The sequence below is a fragment of the Scylla paramamosain genome, chromosome 12 (genome assembly GCF_035594125.1).
Source record: "Scylla paramamosain isolate STU-SP2022 chromosome 12, ASM3559412v1, whole genome shotgun sequence".
In the NCBI taxonomy this organism is placed as follows: domain Eukaryota; kingdom Metazoa; phylum Arthropoda; class Malacostraca; order Decapoda; family Portunidae; genus Scylla; species Scylla paramamosain.
Genome location: NC_087162.1, coordinates 21,665,448 through 21,687,852, shown reverse-complemented (window position 1 = coordinate 21,687,852; position 22,405 = coordinate 21,665,448). Strand labels below are relative to the sequence as shown.

General features: G+C 39.2%; 2 protein-coding genes across 7 annotated transcripts in view; both read right to left on the bottom strand.

The window, feature by feature from the left end:
• Positions 1–1,099: 1,099 nt before the first annotated feature.
• LOC135105870 (uncharacterized) lies at positions 1,100–9,522 on the bottom strand. Of its 2 annotated transcripts, none has more exons than XM_064014506.1 (6): positions 9,254–9,522; positions 7,841–7,986; positions 7,003–7,105; positions 5,979–6,228; positions 5,749–5,873; positions 1,100–1,254 (listed from the first exon to the last, which is right to left on the bottom strand). In XM_064014506.1, exons 1-6 carry the CDS (start codon positions 9,334–9,336, stop codon positions 1,170–1,172), a joined length of 792 nt encoding a protein of 263 aa, XP_063870576.1. In that variant the 5' UTR covers positions 9,337–9,522; the 3' UTR covers positions 1,100–1,169. The 2 variants fall into 2 exon arrangements, with proteins under 2 accessions (XP_063870576.1, XP_063870577.1); XM_064014507.1 differs by lacking the exon at positions 9,254–9,522 and adding an exon at positions 9,071–9,213.
• A 1,728-nt stretch (positions 9,523–11,250) lies between these two features.
• The window catches only part of LOC135105867 (glycogenin-1-like), a 35,764-nt gene continuing 24,609 nt past the window's right edge, over positions 11,251–22,405 (bottom strand). For 2 of the 5 annotated variants that reach the window (XM_064014500.1, XM_064014499.1), the window contains exons 2-8: positions 16,592–16,730; positions 16,129–16,303; positions 15,521–15,792; positions 15,112–15,289; positions 13,730–13,777; positions 12,987–13,433; positions 11,251–12,112 (exon numbers count right to left, since the gene is read on the bottom strand). In XM_064014500.1, the coding sequence (XP_063870570.1) occupies positions 11,960–12,112; positions 12,987–13,433; positions 13,730–13,777; positions 15,112–15,289; positions 15,521–15,792; positions 16,129–16,303; positions 16,592–16,730 (1,412 nt within the window). In that variant the 3' untranslated portion in view covers positions 11,251–11,959. Of the gene's footprint in view, positions 12,113–12,986; positions 13,434–13,729; positions 13,778–15,111; positions 15,290–15,520; positions 15,793–16,128; positions 16,304–16,591; positions 16,731–19,073; positions 19,302–22,405 lie in introns of those variants that run through there. The other 3 variants (XM_064014498.1, XM_064014501.1, XM_064014502.1) reach the window with 3 other exon arrangements.

Below are 22,405 nucleotides of genomic sequence, written 5' to 3'. Positions count from 1 at the left end.
TTACAAGTACTGTTACCTCAGATACACTTGTCCACAACAATATACTTAAAAATAATTTTTGAAGATCTGAGAGATAGTTTTAAGTGAGGCATCAGATTTGACGAGAGAAGGCAGAAATCCAGTTTATGCTCTCTCTCTCCCTCTCTCTCTCTCTCTTTAAAAGATCAACAAGACAAATAAAATAGGGATGATAGGCGGAAATTGATAGGTCTAGTTACGCAAGGTCTGCCACATGTAGGCTTGCTATTGACAGGTTCTTGCAGCTTCCCTTATTTTTTATATTCTTTAGCATGCCTTACCTGCATGATCTTTTTCTTCTTAATCATGCCAGAGGGCATTTTATTTATTTATTTATTTATTTAATTTTACTATAATTATTATTTTTATTTATTTTTTAGGAGGATTTTCCTGTCATTCAAATTCTTCAGAAAATGCGTGGACTTCCCTATGAAGGACATTTTATTCTCTTAGAAATCTAGTTCGATGGTATTTTTCCTCCCTCATACACGTCCCTGGCTGCTACCAGACATATAAACCACGTGTGTTTCAGTTTATCCAAATTTTCTTACATAATTTGATGAGTGGTGTTAAATAATGGCTGGAGGGCAATTAATAATCAAATGCATCACATAACCCATAATCATGATTGGCTAAGTCATATTCATGGCCAAACCCCACACATGTCAGACCCAAGGATGACTGATGGATTTGGAACTTCCTTTTCTCAAACCTGGTAGATAACTCCTCAAATTTTACCCACTTTCAAGCTGGTAAAAATTACATTGCACTTTTTATGTACTTTCCAGTAATAATTTGATTACAATTTTGAGGTGCCTCTCATGATGGGCATAAATTACAGTGAAAAAATGTGCCAATCTTGGAGTATAGTCAAGACCTCCATCTCATGATATAAATATCATACCTGTTATGGGATCTAAGATTATAAAATAAGGATAATCACAATAGTTAAATTAAAAAAATATGTTGTTTTACTCAAATTAATGTCTACTGTTGCTGTAAATAATCTTATAATCTAATATATATAAATATATATATATATATATATATATATATATATATATATATATATATATATATATATATATATATATATATATATATATATATATATATATATATATATATACAGTACAATACGTAAGACATTCCTAAGATCCTCCAAGTCTTTGTCTTCGTCTCAGCTGTGTCCTTTGCTCTTGGCGAATTAGGTCACACTTGCCCATCTCCCACATCCTGCAAACACATCAAGATGATGCTGATAGCCTTTCCTCATTTTTTGATTTTATTAAATTCCTGATTTTAATCTCTCTCTCTCTCTCTCTCTCTCTCTCTCTCTCTCTCTCTCTCTCTCTCTCTCTCTCTCTCTCTCTCTCTCTCTCTAAATTAATTAATTATTAATTAATTAATCAATTAATTACGTAATAAAATAAAATTATAACCAAGTAAACTCATATGCACAGCTGCCTTCCCATGTTCTTCTCTCAACTTCTTCACCCTCCTTCTCCACCTCCCTTCTTTGTGTGTGTGTGTGTGTGTGTGTGTGTGTGTGTGTGTGTGTGTGTGTGTGTGTGTGTGTGTGTGTGTGTGTGTGTGTGTGTGTGTGTGTGTGTGTGTGTGTGTGTGTGTGTGTGTGTGTGTGTGTGAGGCCACACTAAGCCTATGCCATGGTGTCTCAACACTTCCTGACTTACTACAGCATAACAATATTCTTATGAACGTGAATAGTTTTGGCAGACATGTATTATTATCTTAGTAAAGAGAATAACAGTCATATAAGGTATAAGGAAAACCCTGTCTTGTCCTGTCTATCCATGGCAAGATAGGGTGTTTATTCACATGTATATGTGTATTCACAGGAGCTCAGGTGGCCCCCACTGTAAGACCAGCAGTTCAATTGCTTTCTCCCTCTCCTCAAGAGAATTGTTTTATTATTTTAATGGGTTTTTAACACTTTTTAGTTTGACAGGTCTGAAGATGGGATTGTGTTACCCTGAGACATAACCAGAAATAAGGAATGCTGCATTTACTGTGTGTTCCTACAACAACATAAGATTCCATTCACAGGCACTTCAAGGACAAAAAGCTGCAGATCCTGTAACTTATTCTGTCAAACTGTTCTCTCCAGTGGGGAATTCTGATCATAATCTTCCTCCCTACTAGATGTCTCCAATCACAAACTTATTTCTGCATTCCATCCTATCACTCAAAGGGGCTTTCCTAAATCCACCAAAATAAAGGTGTTTTAGCATTAAGCCTTTGCTAAAGGGAAAGACCAGAGTAAGTACTTCAATAATATTTTGTGGAATTACCATTGCTTATATAATAGATATCTATTTCTTTGTGTAACATGCATAGTGGATGATTGTTTCTAGTATGGAGTATATTCCTCACACTTTCTCTAATTATAAGGTTCATAAACCTTAGTTTAACTAAGTTTCTTGTGCCTATCAATGAAAATCTTCATATTTTATATGGGATCTCTGATCTTGATCCTCGAAAAACTTGTGTCCTTTATGGGAGCCCCTACTTTTGTTCTCCACAACTGTGCTTCTGTGCTTGCACACTGCCTGATCAAACTTTCACAACTCAACACTCACATTATGCAACACAGTATCATGATTTAGTGTGGTTGCAAGGGGTAGAGAGATTGAAAATACAACTTCCTCAGTTGGGTTAAGGAAGGGGGATAAAAACCCAGGGAGGAGTTAGGATTCTTTTAATCTCTAACGTTTTGGCTGAATAGCCATCCTCAGAGAGACTGATTTACATGAGTGAAAACACACTATTTATAACAACATACAAAATTTTTCCCATTTGACATTCGTACAGAGTATTGCCATCCTGGCGTGTACCTCACCTAATTTTATTTTCCTAGTCAGGTGGCATTATCCGCCTACGTGACGAGGCTTTACTGGGGATTTTCCTTGTACCTGACCTGAGGGCCAATCTGGCAGAATTACCCGCCCACCTGATTAAACCTTCTCTGTGGTTAATGACTTCCCTAGTTGTTATGAGGACTGCCTCTATAGCTTTTCTCATTCTTTTCTTCAATCCAACTTTAATTTCTTTAGCCTCTTCCCATTTTGGCAGGTGTTTACATTTTTCTATGTGCAATACAAGGGAATTTGATGTGTTGTGTTTTAAAACATCTCTCCTATGCTCTGTTATTCTTGTTTTAAGTCCCCTGCCTGTTTCTCCTATGTACTGCTTTGTACAACCTTTGCATGGTATGCTGTACACTACGCTGTTATTATTAACAAGTCCGGTCTTTTTAGTCCTCGTTAGCTCACCAATTTTCTCTCCCACTAATGTTGCTATTTTTAATCCTGTCTTAGACAAATATTTATTAATTATGGAAGCCTTGTCCGAATTTGGTACACATATATATACCTCTCTCTTTCGCTGGTTGTACAGGGATCTTTATTCTCTTTGTTTTCAGTTGTTATTTTCTTTGCCTTATTCTTAAGCCTAACAAGGAGCCCTTCAGGATAACCCAGCTTTTTGAAAGTTGATATGATATATCGTATTTCTTGCTCTAGGAAGTTGTTGCTGCAAATTCTGAATGCTCTTAAGTAAAAACCAATAATCACACCAGATTTGACCCTCATGCTGTGGGCTGAAAGGTAGTGAATGAAAGAATGAATGATTAAAAGAATCCTAACTCCTCCCTGGGTTTTTATCCCCCTTCCTTAACCTAACTACTTGTCAACATGAACAATTCACAACTTCCTCACATGAGCCAGAACAAATATGCATCTTTAATGTCATCAGTACTGAAGGTTTTGCACAATGTCTGCATAATGAAGCAATTGTGGAAGTCACCAAGCCTCAGCATACACCTCAACCTCATTAAATATAATAATGATGTAAGATAGTTTCACCTGATGAAAAAAACAAGGATATACTACTTAATTCAGGTTCACTTCACTCAGAAACTAGATTAATATGGACTGCCAAGTTGAACCAATTAGGGTAAGACACTGTGGCTGTTTTTTAAGTTCTATCCTTTACAGGCACTTTTAATTTAAGAGTTAATGCAAGTAATCATGGGTTAAATTCAGTGTTATCCTATCCTGATGCATCATTCTTAATCAGCTCTACCTACTTTATTTGTATTCCTTTAAGAAGAATTTATAAATATTTTTGTTCTGTCACTTTACTAAGGACTAAATACTCTCTGCTGACCAAGACAGAAGTAATGACAGTTGTGGAAACTGCCTGATCAAACAAACTGATACTACAAACTATGATCAACCTTGCTTTATGTCTTTTCAAAGACATCCAACCCTTTAGGAACTAAGCATTTCATGCAGGGAAGCCACAGAACACCTGACTTCTGATCTCTCTAAAATTTCTGATTGGGGCAGAGCAAACTTGGTATTGTTCAATGCCTCAAAAATTCAATTCCTCCATCTATCAACTCCACACAACCTTCCAGACAACTATCCCCTCTTCTTTAATGACAACTGTCCCCCTCTTCTACCCTGAACATCCTCAGTCTGTCCTTTTCTTATAATCTAAACTGGAAAACTCACATCTCATCTCTAGCTTAAACAGCTTCTATGAAGTTAGACATTCTGAGACATCTCTGCCAGTTTTTCTCACCCCCCCAGCTGCTAACTCTGTACAAGTACTTGATCTGTCTATGTATGGAGTATGCTTCACATGTATGGGAGGTTCCACTCATACCACTCTTTTAGACAGGGTGGAATCAAAAGCTTTTCGTCTCATCAATTCCTTTCCTCTAACTTCAGCCTCTTTCTCATTGCTGCACTGTTGCATCTCTAGCTATCTTCTACCGCTATTTTCGTGCTAACTTCTCTTCTGATCTTGCAATCTGCATGCCTCCCCTCCTCCCACAGCCTCGCTACACAACACTTTCTTCTTTCTCTCACCCCTATTTTGTCCACCTCTCTAATCCAAGAATTAACCAGTATTCTCAATCATTCATCCCTTTCTCTGGTAAACTCTGGAACTCCCTGCCTGGTTCTGTATTTCCACCTTCCTATGACTTGAACTCCTCCAAGAGGGAGGTTTCAAGACACCTATCCTTCAATTTTTGACTACTGCTTTGGATCCTATTCAGGGACTGACATCTCAGTGGGCTTTTTTTTTTCTCTAATTGGATTTTTGTTACCCTTGGCCAGTGCCCCTCCTACATAAAAAGAAAAAAAAAATAATAATAATAATAATAATTCACAAAAAAAAGTGGGAGAGAGCCTGCACTGTGAAACAATCACACCAACCAATCCCATGCCAATGAGACTTATGAACAGAATAATAAGCAAGGTCAAGGATTCAAGCAGATAAAATTTGTTATTTTAGAAATGGACTGTGAAAGTAATGAAGTGTGTGGCAGATATGATATGCCAATAAGATGAAGAAATAAAATGCAGAGTATGTGCAAAGATTTAGTGCAGCACTCTTAGGTGGACCGGCCACATAAAGACAATGACAAAAAGTGAGAAGAATAAGAGAAAATATGAGTATGGCAAATGCAGTGGATGCATGACAATGACCTCTGTTGAAATGGGAGTGCAAGAGTATATCAAAGAGAAAAGAGGATGGGAGGATCAGAGCATGCAAGGAAGGAATGCCTGTCATCACTGTCTACTATAGTACATATTACGAAAATGTTAGATATAGATAAACAGATAGGCACCTATCATGATATGCCTATAGTTATCTCAAATCATTGGCCTGTTAACCTCTTAGATTAACACTTACTTGGTTTCCCAAACTAGAAGGGCAGCTTGGTATTGCTCTTGAAGTGCTTTGGCTTTTTGTCGGAAAATTTCCTTTTCTTCTTCTGGCAACTCTTTCCACATTACTGATCCATCACGTAGTAGGTTCTAAAATTGTGAAGAAAACTATCCATTATCATCTTGTGTTCATACAAAAAAAAATCAGGCATAAAATAAACAGACCGAAATTATAACAAAAGAGTTATAACATACCTTCAACTTAATTCCATCTTGCTTTAATGAATTTAGGTAAAGTATGAAGGAATTTTTTGGATACTTAGGTTTCCCCAACCTATCATACTCCGCTTTTTTCACAACATTCTCTGTCTCTTTGGTGAGCTTTTCCTTCATAACTTTCCAGTCTTCCTCAGGTTTCAGTTTCAGTCGGCCTTTTCTCTTTCCTCTGCCATCAGATGCTTGCTTTACTGTCAGTGCATCTAACTTCTTTACAAACTCTTTATACCTGAAAGAAAACATCACACTTACATAAACTGTTCACATCATTCTTAAAAAATAAATAAATAAAAATAACCAGCAGATACACCAGCAAATTTCTCTAACACTTGTACTGCCTTCTTCATGATCATCATCTTAACAATTACCCTAACCCACACACCACGCACCATCTTCATCACCATTAGTTCCATCACCTCAACAAATAAATAGTTAAGGTTTTTGCTTACAAAGTAGGAATAATTATGAGTGACAGTTGTATTCTACTGTAAAAGCAGATCTAGTGAAAGTATGTAATCATACCTAGTTTAAAGACAACATATTAGTTATACTAAGCACACATATGGTAGATTTCTGTGGTTAGGTGTCAAAAGTGTGCACTAAGCTCTAGTATCTAACTAAACACTTCCAGTATCCTGAAAATGAGATTAAGTAAATAGTAAGTAGTCTTGTAATTATACCAAAAAGAAACCATGTATTTTGTGCCTATGAATGAAAGAAAACATCAGCCCACATGTTTTCCATTCTGAATTTTGATTTCACTCAAAGATTTTATGTAGTTACTTTTCCTAGACGTATTTTAAGGAGATTATTTCACCAATTTATAAGTAACTTTTGGAGTTTTTAAGAATATTCTATATACATAGTTGAAATATCCATAATTCCAAATCATTATATAATGTTAAAAAGTGCAAATCTACTGAACAAGTAAATAAGGAGTTATTTATTTTATCTTGTTTAAATTACCTGCATAACAATTTCAAAGTAAAACTGAAACACTTACAGTATATTATATTCTGTCTTTTTTCTCTCATACTCTAGAGAGTGAAGGTTCTTCTCTTCAAAGGTGAGACTCTGCCACATTTCCACCACTTTATTGTTGACCTCTAAAACAAAACATATATATATATATATATATATATATATATATATATATATATATATATATATATATATATATATATATATATATATATATATATATATATATATATTTTTTTTTTTTTTTTTAGAATGCAACAAAAAAAAAAAAAAAAACTGAGTAAATGATGAAAAAGAGTAAATGAGAATAAATGAGAATGTGAAAGAAACTTGGTGTTTACAAGATTTTTTTTATAAGAACACTATAGGGGAAAGACTCAAGCAGTGATGAATGTACTGGTATAACTGAAAATATACAAAGTATTTTTCCCCCAAAAAAATTGCAATATTAGTAGGCTACTGATAAACCACACGAGCAAATATTCATATAATGATTGCAATAATAATAATAATAATAATAATAATAATAATAATAATAATGATAATAACACAACAATAATAACAATAACAGTAATATAATAATAATGATAATAATAATAACAATATGTAGTAATAATAATAAGAATTAGAATATTAAAAGCTCACATTCAAATTCTTGAAAAATGAGTACTTAGTACAGATAAAAATAAATTAATTTTCAATGGAGATTTCAATATATATATATATATATATATATATATATATATATATATATATATATATATATATATATATATATATATATATATATATATATATATAAAGAGAAAAAATAAAAATAAGTTACTGTATACAATGTGTAATTTTCAGGTTAGACTTACCTTTATGAGTCAAGTATGGATTGTTTCTTCGGATATCATCCAGATTATTCACACGAAATTGTATATAAGGTGACAAAGGTTTCCTGGGAATCTTAGGAAGATCAGGCTCTTGCTGCAAGGTCTTCTTCCCAGCTGAAGAGACAAGACTGGTAGGAAAGAATTATCAAAATGTTAAAATGTAACTATGAAGCAGAAAGAAAAGTGGTATGGCGGGCAAATATTCCCAGTTTGTTGATTATTTTAGAGATTTTTCCCCCATTTTTTTTCATTGGGTAAGGGAGGCCAAATTTGGCTTCTCTTACCCTAAAATCCAAGCTTGCTTGTCCTGGAGAGTGATGGCAATAGAATACATACAGAGCCATTATTGGTTTTACCGATATTTATATTCAGGAACAAAAACTAATTACTGAAATAACAGCTTTCACAAAAAAACAAATGCAAAGCTTTGAAAAAGCGGTAAATTTTTACAATAGGACCAAACTATTTCAAGAACAAAACTATGATATTCATTATTGGTTTTTATGTTACAAAAGATCTAGATCATAAAACATGTCAGAAATACTTTATTTTGCCTCTTCTCCCCTCATCCCCCTCTGATCTTGGAGACTCATCAGGAAGCAGGGTTTATGGACAGGAAACACAAAACTGGTCATTTTAGGGTACTTGAATGGAGATGATATCTTAAAGGAAGGAAATCCTAATCTAACCTAGCCTAACCTAATCTAACCTTACCTAACCTGACCTGACTAAACCTAACTTAACCTAACCTAATCTGACCTATGCGCATCACCTAACAAAAATTTCCTTTACCATGGAAACTTAATTTGCAACAAAATCTTTGATAAAGTAAGCTTCTCAGTATCCATAAAGGTAATAAAAACAACACTCCTAAATGTGTAGAGTGTTTTGGTCCTCTCCTATAATAATACCGTAAAAGCTCCCACAGAGGCAATCCTACACTGTCTAACAAGCACGACTAATAAACAACCAATGAGAACACTAATCATAATGTGTTTTCATGAGATGAGTGGAAAGTGTGGTATGAGTGACAAACTTCCAACCTCTGAGAGCTCGAGCTGAGAATAAAAATGCTAATGGACCTATGACGGGCACAGATTATTTACTGCCTTGAGTCATTGCATCATAGGCATTGAGACAAGAAATCGTCAAATCATACACTGTCTTAACTTGAAAGGTCCTCATATCAACAACAAAATATTGCACCAATACCTGTCATCATCACACAGCCCCAGTGTCGGGTGGCCTCAGGGATACTACTAAAAAAAGAGTGGTTCCATCAGGTGAGACTTCACTGCCTGAATGACCGTTTTCAGCTTATCAAGTCGCCGAATCTGAGACAAGACATAATACCAACACTGGTGCTTCTTTATAGTCACAGCTGTTTCTGCTTACCATAATACTGGCCACAGTCTTTCTAAAGAGCCTTTGTAGAGCATACATGGTCGAGAAACATTAGCCAAGAGGGACATGACCATCGCGCTGTTCTCATCCTTGGTAAACAAACACTATCAGCTGATACAGAAACGTTTACTGTCCGCCACTGATCATTATAGACACCATAATTCTTCCATTCTTCTTTATTTCTGAGTTTTTCTATGTAATATATTACGTTAGGTGATGATTCAGAGATCAGTCAAGATATACACGAAGATCAAGAAATGCCTTTCGGACAAGGGGCACCGATTGTAAACATTGTCCCCCCATCACCCTATGTGTATTATGGCGGGGTATTTGGAGAGAGAGAGAGAGAGAGAGAGAGAGAGAGAGAGAGAGAGAGAGAATCCCTGAAATGTTATTATCTACATACCTTTATCCATATCCTACAACTATATCTCCACTCCATTATTCATTATCATCTAGCCAATGTCTGATCTTACTCCTCTGTTTATCCATGTCAAGAGGTTTTTTAACTTGAAGTTTTCAGCACTTCAATGTAAGTGTTCTAGTTTTTCATGGTCCTTGCACTATCATTTGTATAATAATTAAAATGTGGGATTACTGGATATTTATTAGTTTCATAAACCAGAATACATATATGAATAGATGCAGTATTTACACTTCATTGGATTATTTTGACCACATTTACATACATGCACAAAAACATGCAAATACACACACACAAACACACACACACACACACACACTATGGGCAATGAAGAGCTTTTTACAACCCTTTTATCAATATATGTCTTGGTCATATTCAAGGAAATGCATGCAAGGTGAAGAAGCTTTTCTGGAATCTGTAGTCTACTGCAGCTATCATAGCCTCTTTTGTTGAATACAAGGGTGGATGCACAGTATGAATTTAAGAGAGCTGTTAGTGCATATTCTTATCCTTAACTCAGTGAGCATGTTATCATATTAACATTACTTAAGACATCTTGATTTAATTCGTTTCTGAATGGCTTGAGGGTGAATGGTAAAACCCTCAAGTTGAATGTGTTAGATATCAAAGGACATATAGCACCTTGGAAAAGATGAGAGATAATGCAAAAGAAAAAGGAGTGACAGATAGATGATCAAGTGTGTTGAGAAGGATTGGGGGAGATGAGCACATTGAAGGAATGCAATAATACTGTAAATAGTGAAACTGGGGTATTATGAAAGGGTATCCTCGAGAAAGGAGTGATTGAGACAGGGAAATAACACAACTGGCTGCTATAATGATATGCTGGACTGAGGAAGGAATATCAGAAAAGAGGCAGAGAGTCAGAGGGGAATGTGACATTAGCCACAAGTGTGTGAGGCAGGCATGGCCTCTGTGAAAGTAGACAAGGACAAGCCTGACCAGGGAGATACAGACGTCATCCCAAATTGGAGTTTGTTGGACATCTGAGTAGCTTGAGTAATCTTTGTTTTTATTGCATGCATGTCTAAAATGAAAAGGAAAAAAAATCCTATATAGCATCCTGCAATTTATGACATAAGCAGGTTAGGAAAGCCCCTTCTTTCTGGCTCACAAATATACATATCATATGGCAACTTTTTATGATTACTTTGCTCAAGCTCAAACCACAATTCTAAACCTAGACTAATATAACAGTAGTATCTGCAAAACTCCAGTAATGGCATGCATAACATTTGATCTAGTTTGCCTTGAAAATGAATTACTTTTATGCTAAAAGCAAGTCATCTTTATATTGCAAATATAGATATTACACTTCCCAATAGAAAGCAGAATGTTTTCATTACAGTTTTAATGTATTTAAAGTACTTACTTATTCAAATATTGCAACTTCAACCCAGTCAATTATTCTCAGTCAATTATTGTAAAAAATTTATGGGGGGAGATGAAAGGCTAGTAAATATGTCACATTTTCACAACAGTCTTGAAAACTTGTCACCCTATCCTAAAAATTCCTCTTATAATGGATAACAAAACCATAAAGATATGCTCATTGTTTATTCCAGTGGCATGGACTACCCAATTTGGCACATTAAATAAACAGACAATACTTCCTGGAGAGAGAAAAGCCTCTAAGGTAAGGCGGAATGTCAGAACAAAACTTTTGGGTAATTTTGTAATGTGCTGCTGGCTGTGATGGCTCATCCTTAGATGACAACCTCAGGAGCCACACTTTACTACAACCTTCTTGTTACCTTCCCTCTGATAAAGGCACTGAGTTCACTTCTGGTGAGGGTTCTTTAATTTATTAAATGAAATTGAGCAACTAATTAGACTAGATAAACATCCAATCCAACATAAAAAAGTGAGATTCCCTGTATTTCAAAACACTGCGCTATATGAAAAGAACAAGGACAGCAAAGACTGACAACACAAGCTCAAAGCATTAGAAGAAAAGCTAGTGAGGTAACTGGCTAAACTAATTGTCATGTTAATATCAGCCTAGTTCCCACTTTGGTTTGAATATGGAAACATTTCAACAAGGACACATCCGCACCCCATAAGGATGCTCATTCTCAATCACACTGATCATTCATTCACTGAAAGCACAACATGTAGGATCCCTTTCAAAAATCCTCCAGTAGCACATATCCTTGAACAAGACCTTCACAATTTTGATTGCCAAACTGTCTTCCTTGCATTCTGTCACTTCTATGGTATTGTTGGAGTCCCAGCAGACTGCCTTCAGCCTTTTACTGCCCATTCTTCAGCTTGGAGTCGATGTAAGCCTTGATGTTGTCGAAGGAGTCACGACCTAGGTAGTCTGGCTCCCCACGTTCCCACCTGGCCTTTCCTTCTTCTAAACTTTCTTCACGGACTGTCAAGTCAGACAACTGGTGGGCAACCTGCACATGATTCCATAAATTAAATCCTGAACATAAATATATATATATATATAAACATCCACATTCAGAAGAAGGCTATTCTAAATTCACAGCCAATTATTCCCCAACATCCCTACAAAGAATTTACAGTTAATAATTTGCCTAACATTCAGAGGAAAAATAACAGTATCATATTATCCACCCTACTCATGTAATGTGCACTATGTCCAATGTAGCTATGAAAAAGAAGCTTTGTAAGTAACCATTGTGCATATGGGTGCATGTTTACAAATGCATGTTTTTGTGTAAGTATAGAGTGCATCATCATATAATTCACCCTATTCATATATTGCACACTTATGTTCAATGTAACTTTGAAAAAGAAGCTTTGTAAGTAACCAATGTGCATATGAAGTGCATGTTTTTTGTGTAAGTATAGATTTCATTCAAAAGTAGTGTGGGAAATAGACTAGTGTATATTCCTGACCATAGATGGCATCAGTATATGTAGCCAAGACGCCATTTGTTGTTAGGTGAGGCATTATTTTTGTCTGCATGCCAGGACAAATGGCCAAACTTATCCACCTGCCAGCCCTTGGCACTCACCGTCCAACAGCACAAAGGGCCACGCTGAAGCCACGGAGGCAGCAAAGGCAGCTTTGAAAAAAAGTGCTTTGTACTGGTCCTTCTTAAGACCAATAGGGGATGTAGATTACCTCTCTTAAATCCTAGCCTTTGAAATGGTTCATGCACTCTTTCAGCTTGGCAAGTAAAGCAGAGAAGCTCCACCACCTTAGCAGAGCCACAGCCTGCCAGTGACTCCCACACATAATAGTCCTCTGAGCAGTAACAGAAGCAATCAAGTAAGGATTGTGGTAATATACAAGTTATTTACCTCCTGTAGTTCACTTTCAGCTGGTGTTGTCAACTCTGAGCCCCCACTCGCCATACTGGCATCCCTGTCTTTGCCCTCACTCTCCACTGTGGCTTCCCTGCCATTATCTTTTGTACCAACAGTAATTTCAAATGACACACACCAGTTAGACTCCTCCACATTGTACGAACCATTGAAACTCTCACCACGTTCACCAACCTCCAAACTGGGGGGGACCGGGAAACTCTCACAAAGATGTTCATGAAATTCCATCACACTAGGGGGAACTTTGTAACTCTCAGCAATGGGTTCACTCTCTACAGTCTCAAGGAAAACTTGACCAGTGTCACACCTTTCAGGGCTGTGAACACTGGGCTCAGCCTTTACCTCTTCAATAAACACTGGAATGGAGTCACACATTTCAATGTGCTCCTCTTTATCTACAGTTTGTAAACATTCCTTCACTTCCTGAATTGGCAGCATGTAAAGAATTAGACTATTAGTACATCATAAATACAGTTAGATTTCTAGTGAGAACTATGTTGATATTATACATATCCTCTTGTAAGATATAATGTACATCTTCTCTTGTAAGGTTAGTTCCCTAAACTAATAGCAACTACATATATAGATATGAATTACATGTGAAAATCATTAAATATATTTTTAAAATAATATGTATGATCACTAAAAAAAGCAAGTAGTCTATTACCTAAAAGCACTACTAACTGTACATAGTATAATAGCAGAGCTCTTAAATTTACCTGTACATCTGCAAGGGGAGACTTGCCATCTTGGACATTTTGTAGATCCTGTACAGAAGAATATTAGCAAGTGATTAATATTGCACACCTGCCAAACGGAAATGCAGCCTGGTAGTCTCGATACTTTGAGGAAATATTAATTCCCTTCAATGCAAAAAATAATTCCAGGGAAAAACAAACCACTCATTTTATGTATCAAACCACTCAATTTACATATTAGAGGATACATGCAAATTTTAGTGTTTCAGAAAAGGAAATTAGCATCCTATAAGAATTTCAGGGCTGCAGCATTTTATAAATTTTATATGCATTGCCAGACAAGCTCGTATACTGGAAACTGCAAATATTTTAAACCAGATATGTTTATACCCATCACATACTAAAGAGTTCTCTGGTAAGAACCTAATCTAAAGTTTCATTTTGTATTGTCCTTTGGCCATAGAATATCATTATTAATCTGCACATTGCCAACTAAGCCAAGGAAGCAGCAACACCACAACAAACTCCAAAAGCACCCCTGGCCAGCAACGACTGCTTACTTAATCATGTAGAATTCGCCAACTTTCCTTAGAGCAGTTATCCATAAAAGGCACCAGAATACTATTTGAAAAGAGAAGCAGCTACAAAAAAATTCCTGTATAATATGACCTAACAAAAGCCCAGCCCACCAAGTTCTGTGCCAAGGCATATCAACAGCTGATGCTTCATTGCTTCAGGGAGAATGCAATATCATGTTAAGCACCACATGGTATCACACATCAATGATCAGGGTGGATTGAGGCTGTCAACATCCTAACTCATCATACACAAGGTGCAAATTTTCACCTTGAAGGGATGTCACCACACATATGCAAGAGATGATGAGCTAATCAAGAAGATACCATGAAGAAACCTTACAAACCACTTGCTCATAATGATCTCAAACATGTTCCAAAGAGGAATTCAGCACCACTTTCTTTCTACAAGTAAGTTATTGACCAAGAACAGCAAATAATTTTGATATGGATAAAGTCATTTGAAGATGAGAAAATTCAATGAAGCCAAAACTATATCAGTAAAGTGATGAAAAGTGAAGATGCAAGTTATTCCAACAGTACTGAAGTGAACTAAAAAGTGATGAGACAAAGGGGAATGTTATATGCAATGAAGTTGTCTGTGCTACCTTAACTTGCAATTAGTTTGTGTCCTAGTGGTAAAACTTCAATAATGAAAAGAGAAATGGAAAGTTGGGTACAATCAGTTTATGAATGCAACAAGTCAAAACTTGTTTAAAGTGCACCAAATATGTTTACTACAACGTAAAACTCTGGTTAGATTGTACAAAGGACTATTACGCATGTCACAGACTCACACTCAACTACAGCCAACAGTAACAGTCTCACCATATCAGGAATTCCAGGCTGGACAAGTTTCATGTAGATGGCCCACCAAGAGTTGAGGTAGGGGGCAAGGTGCTGGTAGCCTGGGGGAATGTCCACACTGCCACTGTTCCTGTCATACCTGTGTTGCCAAGGCTTCATTGACCCCAAGAAATGGACCAGCTTGGCATCCCCTCCATACCTGCAAAAGGAATACTCTACGTAGTCCAATGGAGGCAGCAATTCATGGTTGCTTTCATACAACTGCCAATGTTTCTCTACTACAAAATATCTCATCACTAGTGAAATCCAAACCTAACTAATCTAAAACTGTAAACAGGCAATATCAAATTCTTTGTACTCTCATACTTGTAACAAATGGTCTTCACTGTGCTGTTAACTTTCCAGTCTGTAAAAGTTGTTAATCACTCACTGCTTGTAGGCTGGCAGGTAGGTATATGTTGCAGAAGCGACCATGTTGAACACAAAAGAGACACGTTGCCAGTTAGGGAAGAATGTGTTCAGAAGGCCCTGATCTCCACCATCAAAGCTGCCACTGGACTCTGCATGTTGGAGGAGGCGTGTATAGGTGTCATGGGACGGCGCAAACACAAACATGCCAGAGTTAAAGCAATCTGGCCAGCCAATGTCACACACTGCAGTCAGCTCCGGGTGGGAGAAGAGCTCGTCAGCATTTTGCACACACTGTAAAAGGAAGACAGGTGATGCATAAGTGTAAAAATCTGTCTTCTAACATTTTTTCTCTGTAGTATCTAATGAATAATGCCACTCTACAACTATTCGTTAGATTTAATACAAAATAAACCATAATTTATTCAATACTTCACCAAATGCGAGTCAAAAGACCCTCACTGAATAGCTTCTTTATTAACCTTTTGAGATCTAGAATGATGCATTTTTGTGAATTTATTATAGTATTCAGCCTTTTGCACTTGGTTGTCAATAACCTCAATCCAGATCATCTGAGTTAAAAAGGGCAGGAATAACTAGCCATCACTCAGGACTGTAATCTTTCCTTACCAACATGTCAGCGTCGAGGAACACACACTTGCTGTAATCAGTGAGTGTCCAGCAATGCAGCTTAGTGAAGGTGATTCCAAGTTCTGGTCGCTTCAGGAGGGCCAGGTGGGCTGAGTCTCCAGAGTCCAGCACATCCACCACCACCACCTTGGAAAACACTCCTTCCAGCATCGACCTGTACATAAAACTCTATCAAAATCTGCTCAAAACCCAAGATTGACAACTACCATGTCACTGCTTTTCAAGTCTGTCCTTTAAGAAAATCTTGTGGGCTCTGATGATTACAAATCCAGACCAGAAATGGCTATCTTTGCCAGTATGTATTATCATAAACTGGCTAAAAAATTGGCTACATCTCAGATTACCCAAATCTCTGGGCACTCTTTATGTACACATTCATCTCACACTCATAGTGCAGAAATTGTTAACAAAGTACCCTATTTTTCCCTTTCCCACTCCTTACCTGATGGCCGCGCTGACAGACGGTGTGATCATGACACACAGGTCCTTGGTGGTGTTGTTGGAGCGCAGGGAGTGACCCAGCACCAGGGCACCAATAGCATAGCCATCGTTGGTGGCCAAGGTGACGTATGCCTCACTCACTGAAAATATATGCTTGATAATTAGTCACTGCAGGAAAACAAAATTAATTAAAGCATGTCATGTCTTTCTTTTCATTGCATGAAGCAAACATCCTGAACTGAAAATGGTGGGTGCAATTCTTAATTTCTACTGGTCATCGTCAGAGTGTGTGTGTGAGTTGATAAACAAGACAGATAAGAAGCAATCACCCTCCCCCGAATAAGGTAATGTGTGCAAACACGAGGCAAGAGTTACAGTTCCTGTCTTGGGGCTGGTGGTTCACTGCCAGGGCGAAGGGCCACAGTCCCCTTTCCGGAACGAAGTGTGCCACACACAAAAACATGTTTGAAGACTTAAATACTAAGTACTTTTTATTTAAAATTAATTAATGTTATAAATTAATAACCCTGAAAATATTTGTATTATATTTTCATTTATTTAAATTTGGTGTTCAAATAATATCATTGGTTAATATAATGGCCACAGTTAGCTCTTATCCGGTACCCAATACTCAAGCCGTGCATCAAGGCAGCAGGAAGATTGGGAGCGGACAGACAAAACCCCGGGGTATGTAACACCACTCTCTTCATGGTTTGAGGAGAGAACATCTGGCGGCGTCTCTGGTCATCCACACTATGCAACTTAAGTACTGACCAAAGTGATACCGCCGGAAGGTATAAAAATTAACTGATGGATGCATTCACGCACTAAGTCTTGCTTCTGAACACGGCATCATAATACGTCATGGTGCGGGGAGCAGAAATGTGAGTGCGCAAGTTAGGTTCCGACCACTTACCTCCCCCATACACACACACACACACACACACACACACAGCCTCTCCGGTTGGTCTCCGATACCCGTTTCACCACTTTCCTCACAGTTACGTAACTTATCCCCCTCCCCGTCTGCCAGCCGTGCCGGTAACAGGTCACACACCCCAGCCTTGAATACCATCTCGCTCCATATTTAGCGACGTTAGTGGAGGTGGTGGTGGTAAGAGTAGTGGTGATGGTTGCGATGGTCGTGATTGTTTTAGCATCATCATCATCATCAGTAGTAGTAGTAGTAGTAGTAGTAGTAGTAGTAGTAGTAGTAGTAGTAGTAAAAGACCCGAGAAAGTTTAATTTATGATCTCGTAAACTAAGTGCCAAGGAAATTAGGAAGGTGACTAAACCTAGAAGAGGTCACTAATGGGTTTTTTTTTTATATACCATCGCAGAATGGTATCTTATGTCATACTTTTCACCATCATCACCGCCAGCACCGTCACCGAGTCCTAGACTTCCTCCTCGTCCTCAACAACAACCAGCAGATCCCTGATAAATCCTTCCCTCGCCCAGCTTCACTAACAAGGAAAACTCCCATTACGCAATTTAGCAGTGGGCAATAATGGAGTGCTAACGTCAGTCCCTTACTCTTTTGGTCCCAAGATAATGAGTCAACCGCTCTTGCCTTTGGTTGATGACGCCATGCAGGTCACCAGACCAGTCACCAGGCACGCTTCCACTACAAGCGCATGCCTCTAGCACAGCTGCGCACCACGTGAACCTGGCTTCAACCTGCACCCACGTGTTCTCGCTCTCTAGGTCACCTCATCGGCTTAGGGCCAAGGCGAGGGCGGCCCCGACCGTGCCTGCCTGCCTGCCAACTCCATTGTAGCGATGACGGACGGTTGCTCAACTCGCTCCACGCTGCATACTTGAAATATACGTTCACTTTCATTTAGGTCTCTTGTATGGGGAGGATGCAAAACTCAAAGTAGGTTAATCATAAGTAATTAATTTCACAATAATCAATTTCATGACTGACGCTAGTCATTATTCAACAGTTACATGAACGTGTCACAACTATGCAAAGTACAAGTTGTAAGCGAACGCGGAGCCACACTCGCGTCATCATACACACACTTAACCATTGTTACACCCTGCTGCTTCAGAGTGCTGGAATTTCCTGTTGACTTTCACTACATACACTAATTTCTCACCGACTAAGAACATGAATCCCGAGTGTGTTATGAAGCTGGGACAATACTCAAGGACGTCATTCCCAACTGCCCCACTGCACCACCTGTTAGCCGCCACCCGCTTGCCAAGTATGCATTACACACGCCTGCCGCCCAAGCAGCCAGCAACAACCACGCGTCACTTGAGGCTTACAAGGTAGTTCATGACGCAATATAATCACTGATGAGGCGTTCGGGATTATAAATCTGCCGATACAAATAACTGTTGTGGGAGACGGTTGTAGTGAGTGCCATCACTCCTGTTGACATCAGGTCTGCAAGGCCGCCCAGTGTCATTCAAATACCGTACAAACCTGTTTGATACGTTGCGGATTTGCTTCTTCACAACTTACTACATACTTTTATTTGCTTTCTTTACAGGTTGCTTGCTTAGCTGGTTATTGCCGCCACCAGGACGCACGTTACTCCTGTGCACCATCAGGGACAGTGACCCATGCCGTTCCGCCTCTCCTCCCTCCGCCGACCCTCCAAGCTGGTCTGGTTGCCCGTCAAGACAGCGAGACCTGGGCGCCCCTGAGTCACCAGGTAACAGGATCCACCATCCACACCCCCACCACCCGCCGGAACTAAGACATCAGCATGTGAGCACGCCTAAATGCGCGCACTCATGCACACCAATACAGCAAATACATGTGCATGAAAACGTTGGCACCTGCTATCAAACGAGGTATGCTTTTGCGCGAAACACACACACACACACACACACACACACACACACACACACGTATCGCACTTCCACGTGTATATAATCGCCTTCACACACCAATATCTGCAAGCGAAGGCTAAGAGAGAAAGCATTCCCTTCTCCCATGCCACCAATGAAAAAAAAAGGGGGGGGGGCAAGTGTCTTAACACCAATAAACCTAACTGTAGTCATCGCTTTGTGACATCAGCTCCCATGCCACTCTGACAGACAGGAAAGGAGGAGTGTCTGCATCATCAGTTAGACGTATCATTCCGAGGCAAGCAGCAGGATGGGCACAATGATTGGTCTTGCCATTTACACACTCGACAGGATGCTCTAACGTAAATAGGTTACTCGTAAGAAGAAAAATTAATGTTCCCCTAAAGAAACGTTCCCAAGACATCAAGCTACACCTCCACCACCTGTCAATGAAGGTCGTTGTATCTACTGACGTGCACCAGGCGCCGGCTCGTGACACGCTGACAAGGGTGGCAACCCGCGCCTGAGCATCTCGAGGAAGTGGAAATGGGTTGAATTTTTCAATATCAATTCTTTAAGCAGCAATGACTTCAGCACCTCAACAATGACTTTAATACTTTCATATATTATTAATTTTGCAATTACTTGATGGACTGCAAACACGGCATCGCGTGCATCACGTCAGTGACTACTTTATTCTTGGGACCTGCAATGAAACATTGGTGGTCTGCAAAGTGCCTGACACCACTGCCGCTCAGACACCACACGTCCTCACCTATAAGTGGCACCATCAAGGCAAAGTCTCTCCCCATTAACAAAAAGTCATGCCTCCTGATTCGTCACTCCGTTACGTGGGCGTGCCTGTCGCCTTAAACATTCCTCTGCACGCCAAACTATACTGCACTCAGACCTGAATAGAATGAAAAGTGGCAAACATCTCCATAGACTTAATGAAATACTATAAATGCATCCCGTAGACTTAAACCGCGAAGAATTAGAGGCATAAATAATTAAAAAAACCTGGAACTACATACATTTCCAGATCCATTTCGACGTATAAAAAATTGTTCCTTAAACAAGTGGTACACTGACAAAAAAAAAAAAAAAAAAAAAAATTAAATACTAGTGGACAGACAGCTAGCAGCCAGAAAACCACCAATCATCCAGCCAGCATGGGTAAATAATTAACATGCGCGTAACAATGGCTATAGTCCAGCAGGTTCCACTAGGTTTCAACTAATTCGCACAGCTGCATGGATCAGGTTTTGCGGAAGCTTGAAACTCGAACTTTACAGCCATGAATACAAGATTAAGCAGATAATAAACTAACAGTCTGTGCTGCTTTAGATATGTAGCGAAGCTGGGACTGGTTAATAAAAAATTCTCAAGGTCTGGCGTGTCTCCAGGCGAGTGAAGGATGAACGGAGGTGTTTCACGCGTCGCCCCTTAACTCATCATGACACCAGGCGGGCACGGACAGACCCAAAGGAAGCTTAAATCTCTCTTTAGCTTCCTTGGAGAGACCTTAGCACACGCCACCACGCTCCCGCTGCATCCTTTGCCCGACACCTGGCTGCCCTGCCAAGGACTTCCGCGCCTGAATTTATACCAAAACTAAGTGTGAAAACCATGTGACATGACCGAAACGAAAGCCTTTAAGATTTTTAAGGCACAACTCGGGCAACCTGATATTACCGGAGTTCCACCTCGCTGAACGCGAAGCCGATCCGCCTCGAAGCAACTTGTCTGCCGTGTTAACAAGGCTTGTAAATAAATACTGTGGCACCTCTCCTCCATCTCTGCCTGCCTGCCTCCCTCCCTCCCTCTCCCGCTCACAGTGGAGGACGCGCCCGTCAAGGACACCCCTAAGTTGGCAGCGGCCGATAGTCACCAGTCTGAAGTTTTCCTTATTCTTGGCACTGCTATTATTAGAGCACCCTATTACCTCAGCACTCTCTACCTGCAGCCAACCTATCCCTACCCGTCGATAATTTTCTCAGGTTCACACACAGAAATTGCCCATGAAAATCAACCAGATCGTCAAAACTGAACACAAAACAAAAATCCAAGAATTAATGTTGCCTACAAACGAAGTTTTTGATCGCATAGTATAAAGAAAACGGGGTCATGTATATCTATCACTTTCTCGACTGAGCGCCTCCCACACAGCCTCTGCCGCCCCAGCATGCTACCACGGGTCTTGCACAACTGTGCTGGCACACCTCAAACCTTGCCCTGCCCGAATAAAGTCATAAGTACCTGTGAATTAATCCTTCAAGAGAATGAAAAAAAGATAAATAAATAAATAAAATAAATAAATAAATAAATAAAAAGTTAAATAGCTGACAGCGAAATCACATTCTACGCTTCGTTTGAACACCGATGCCGAAGCTTTACGCATCTCGCCAGGCGATAGTTAGCGAGGCGGGAGTCTCACAAGGGTTTACTGTTCACCTATAGATAATTGAGGATTATCAGTGGCATGAAAAACCGCAGATGTGTCAGAAGGACAACTGACTAAGATATCTCTACCACGTGCTGCCTCAAGCCCTTGTCTCACAAAGGCCACCCGTCATGCGTCCCTAGCAAAGCACGGCCACACTGTCTGCCAACACGCCACAGTTTCCATGTGTGGTCAGCCACTGCTGGATACCATTGGCCCGTCCATACGCTGGCCGGCGTGGTGCGCACACCCCAACCACGAGTCGAACACACGTCTTCAGAGGTTCGCGTGGTTCATTCTATTACGATCTTCCGAGCGAATCAACTGAGAAGTTTCCATTTACATCAGAGTACCCTCTTCACGACACACTAATAACCTCATCAATTACCGGCGGCCGTGTAAAGCTGTCAACTGACTGTTCTCGCTCCACGAAACCCAATTTGATTAATAAAAAACTTAGGTCATTCTCCCCTCCTCTGTTCTCCCCACCCTCACATAACCTCCTGCAGGAGAGCACGGCGAGCCACTGCACTACTGGGAAGCTCATCTAACACTACTCACTAA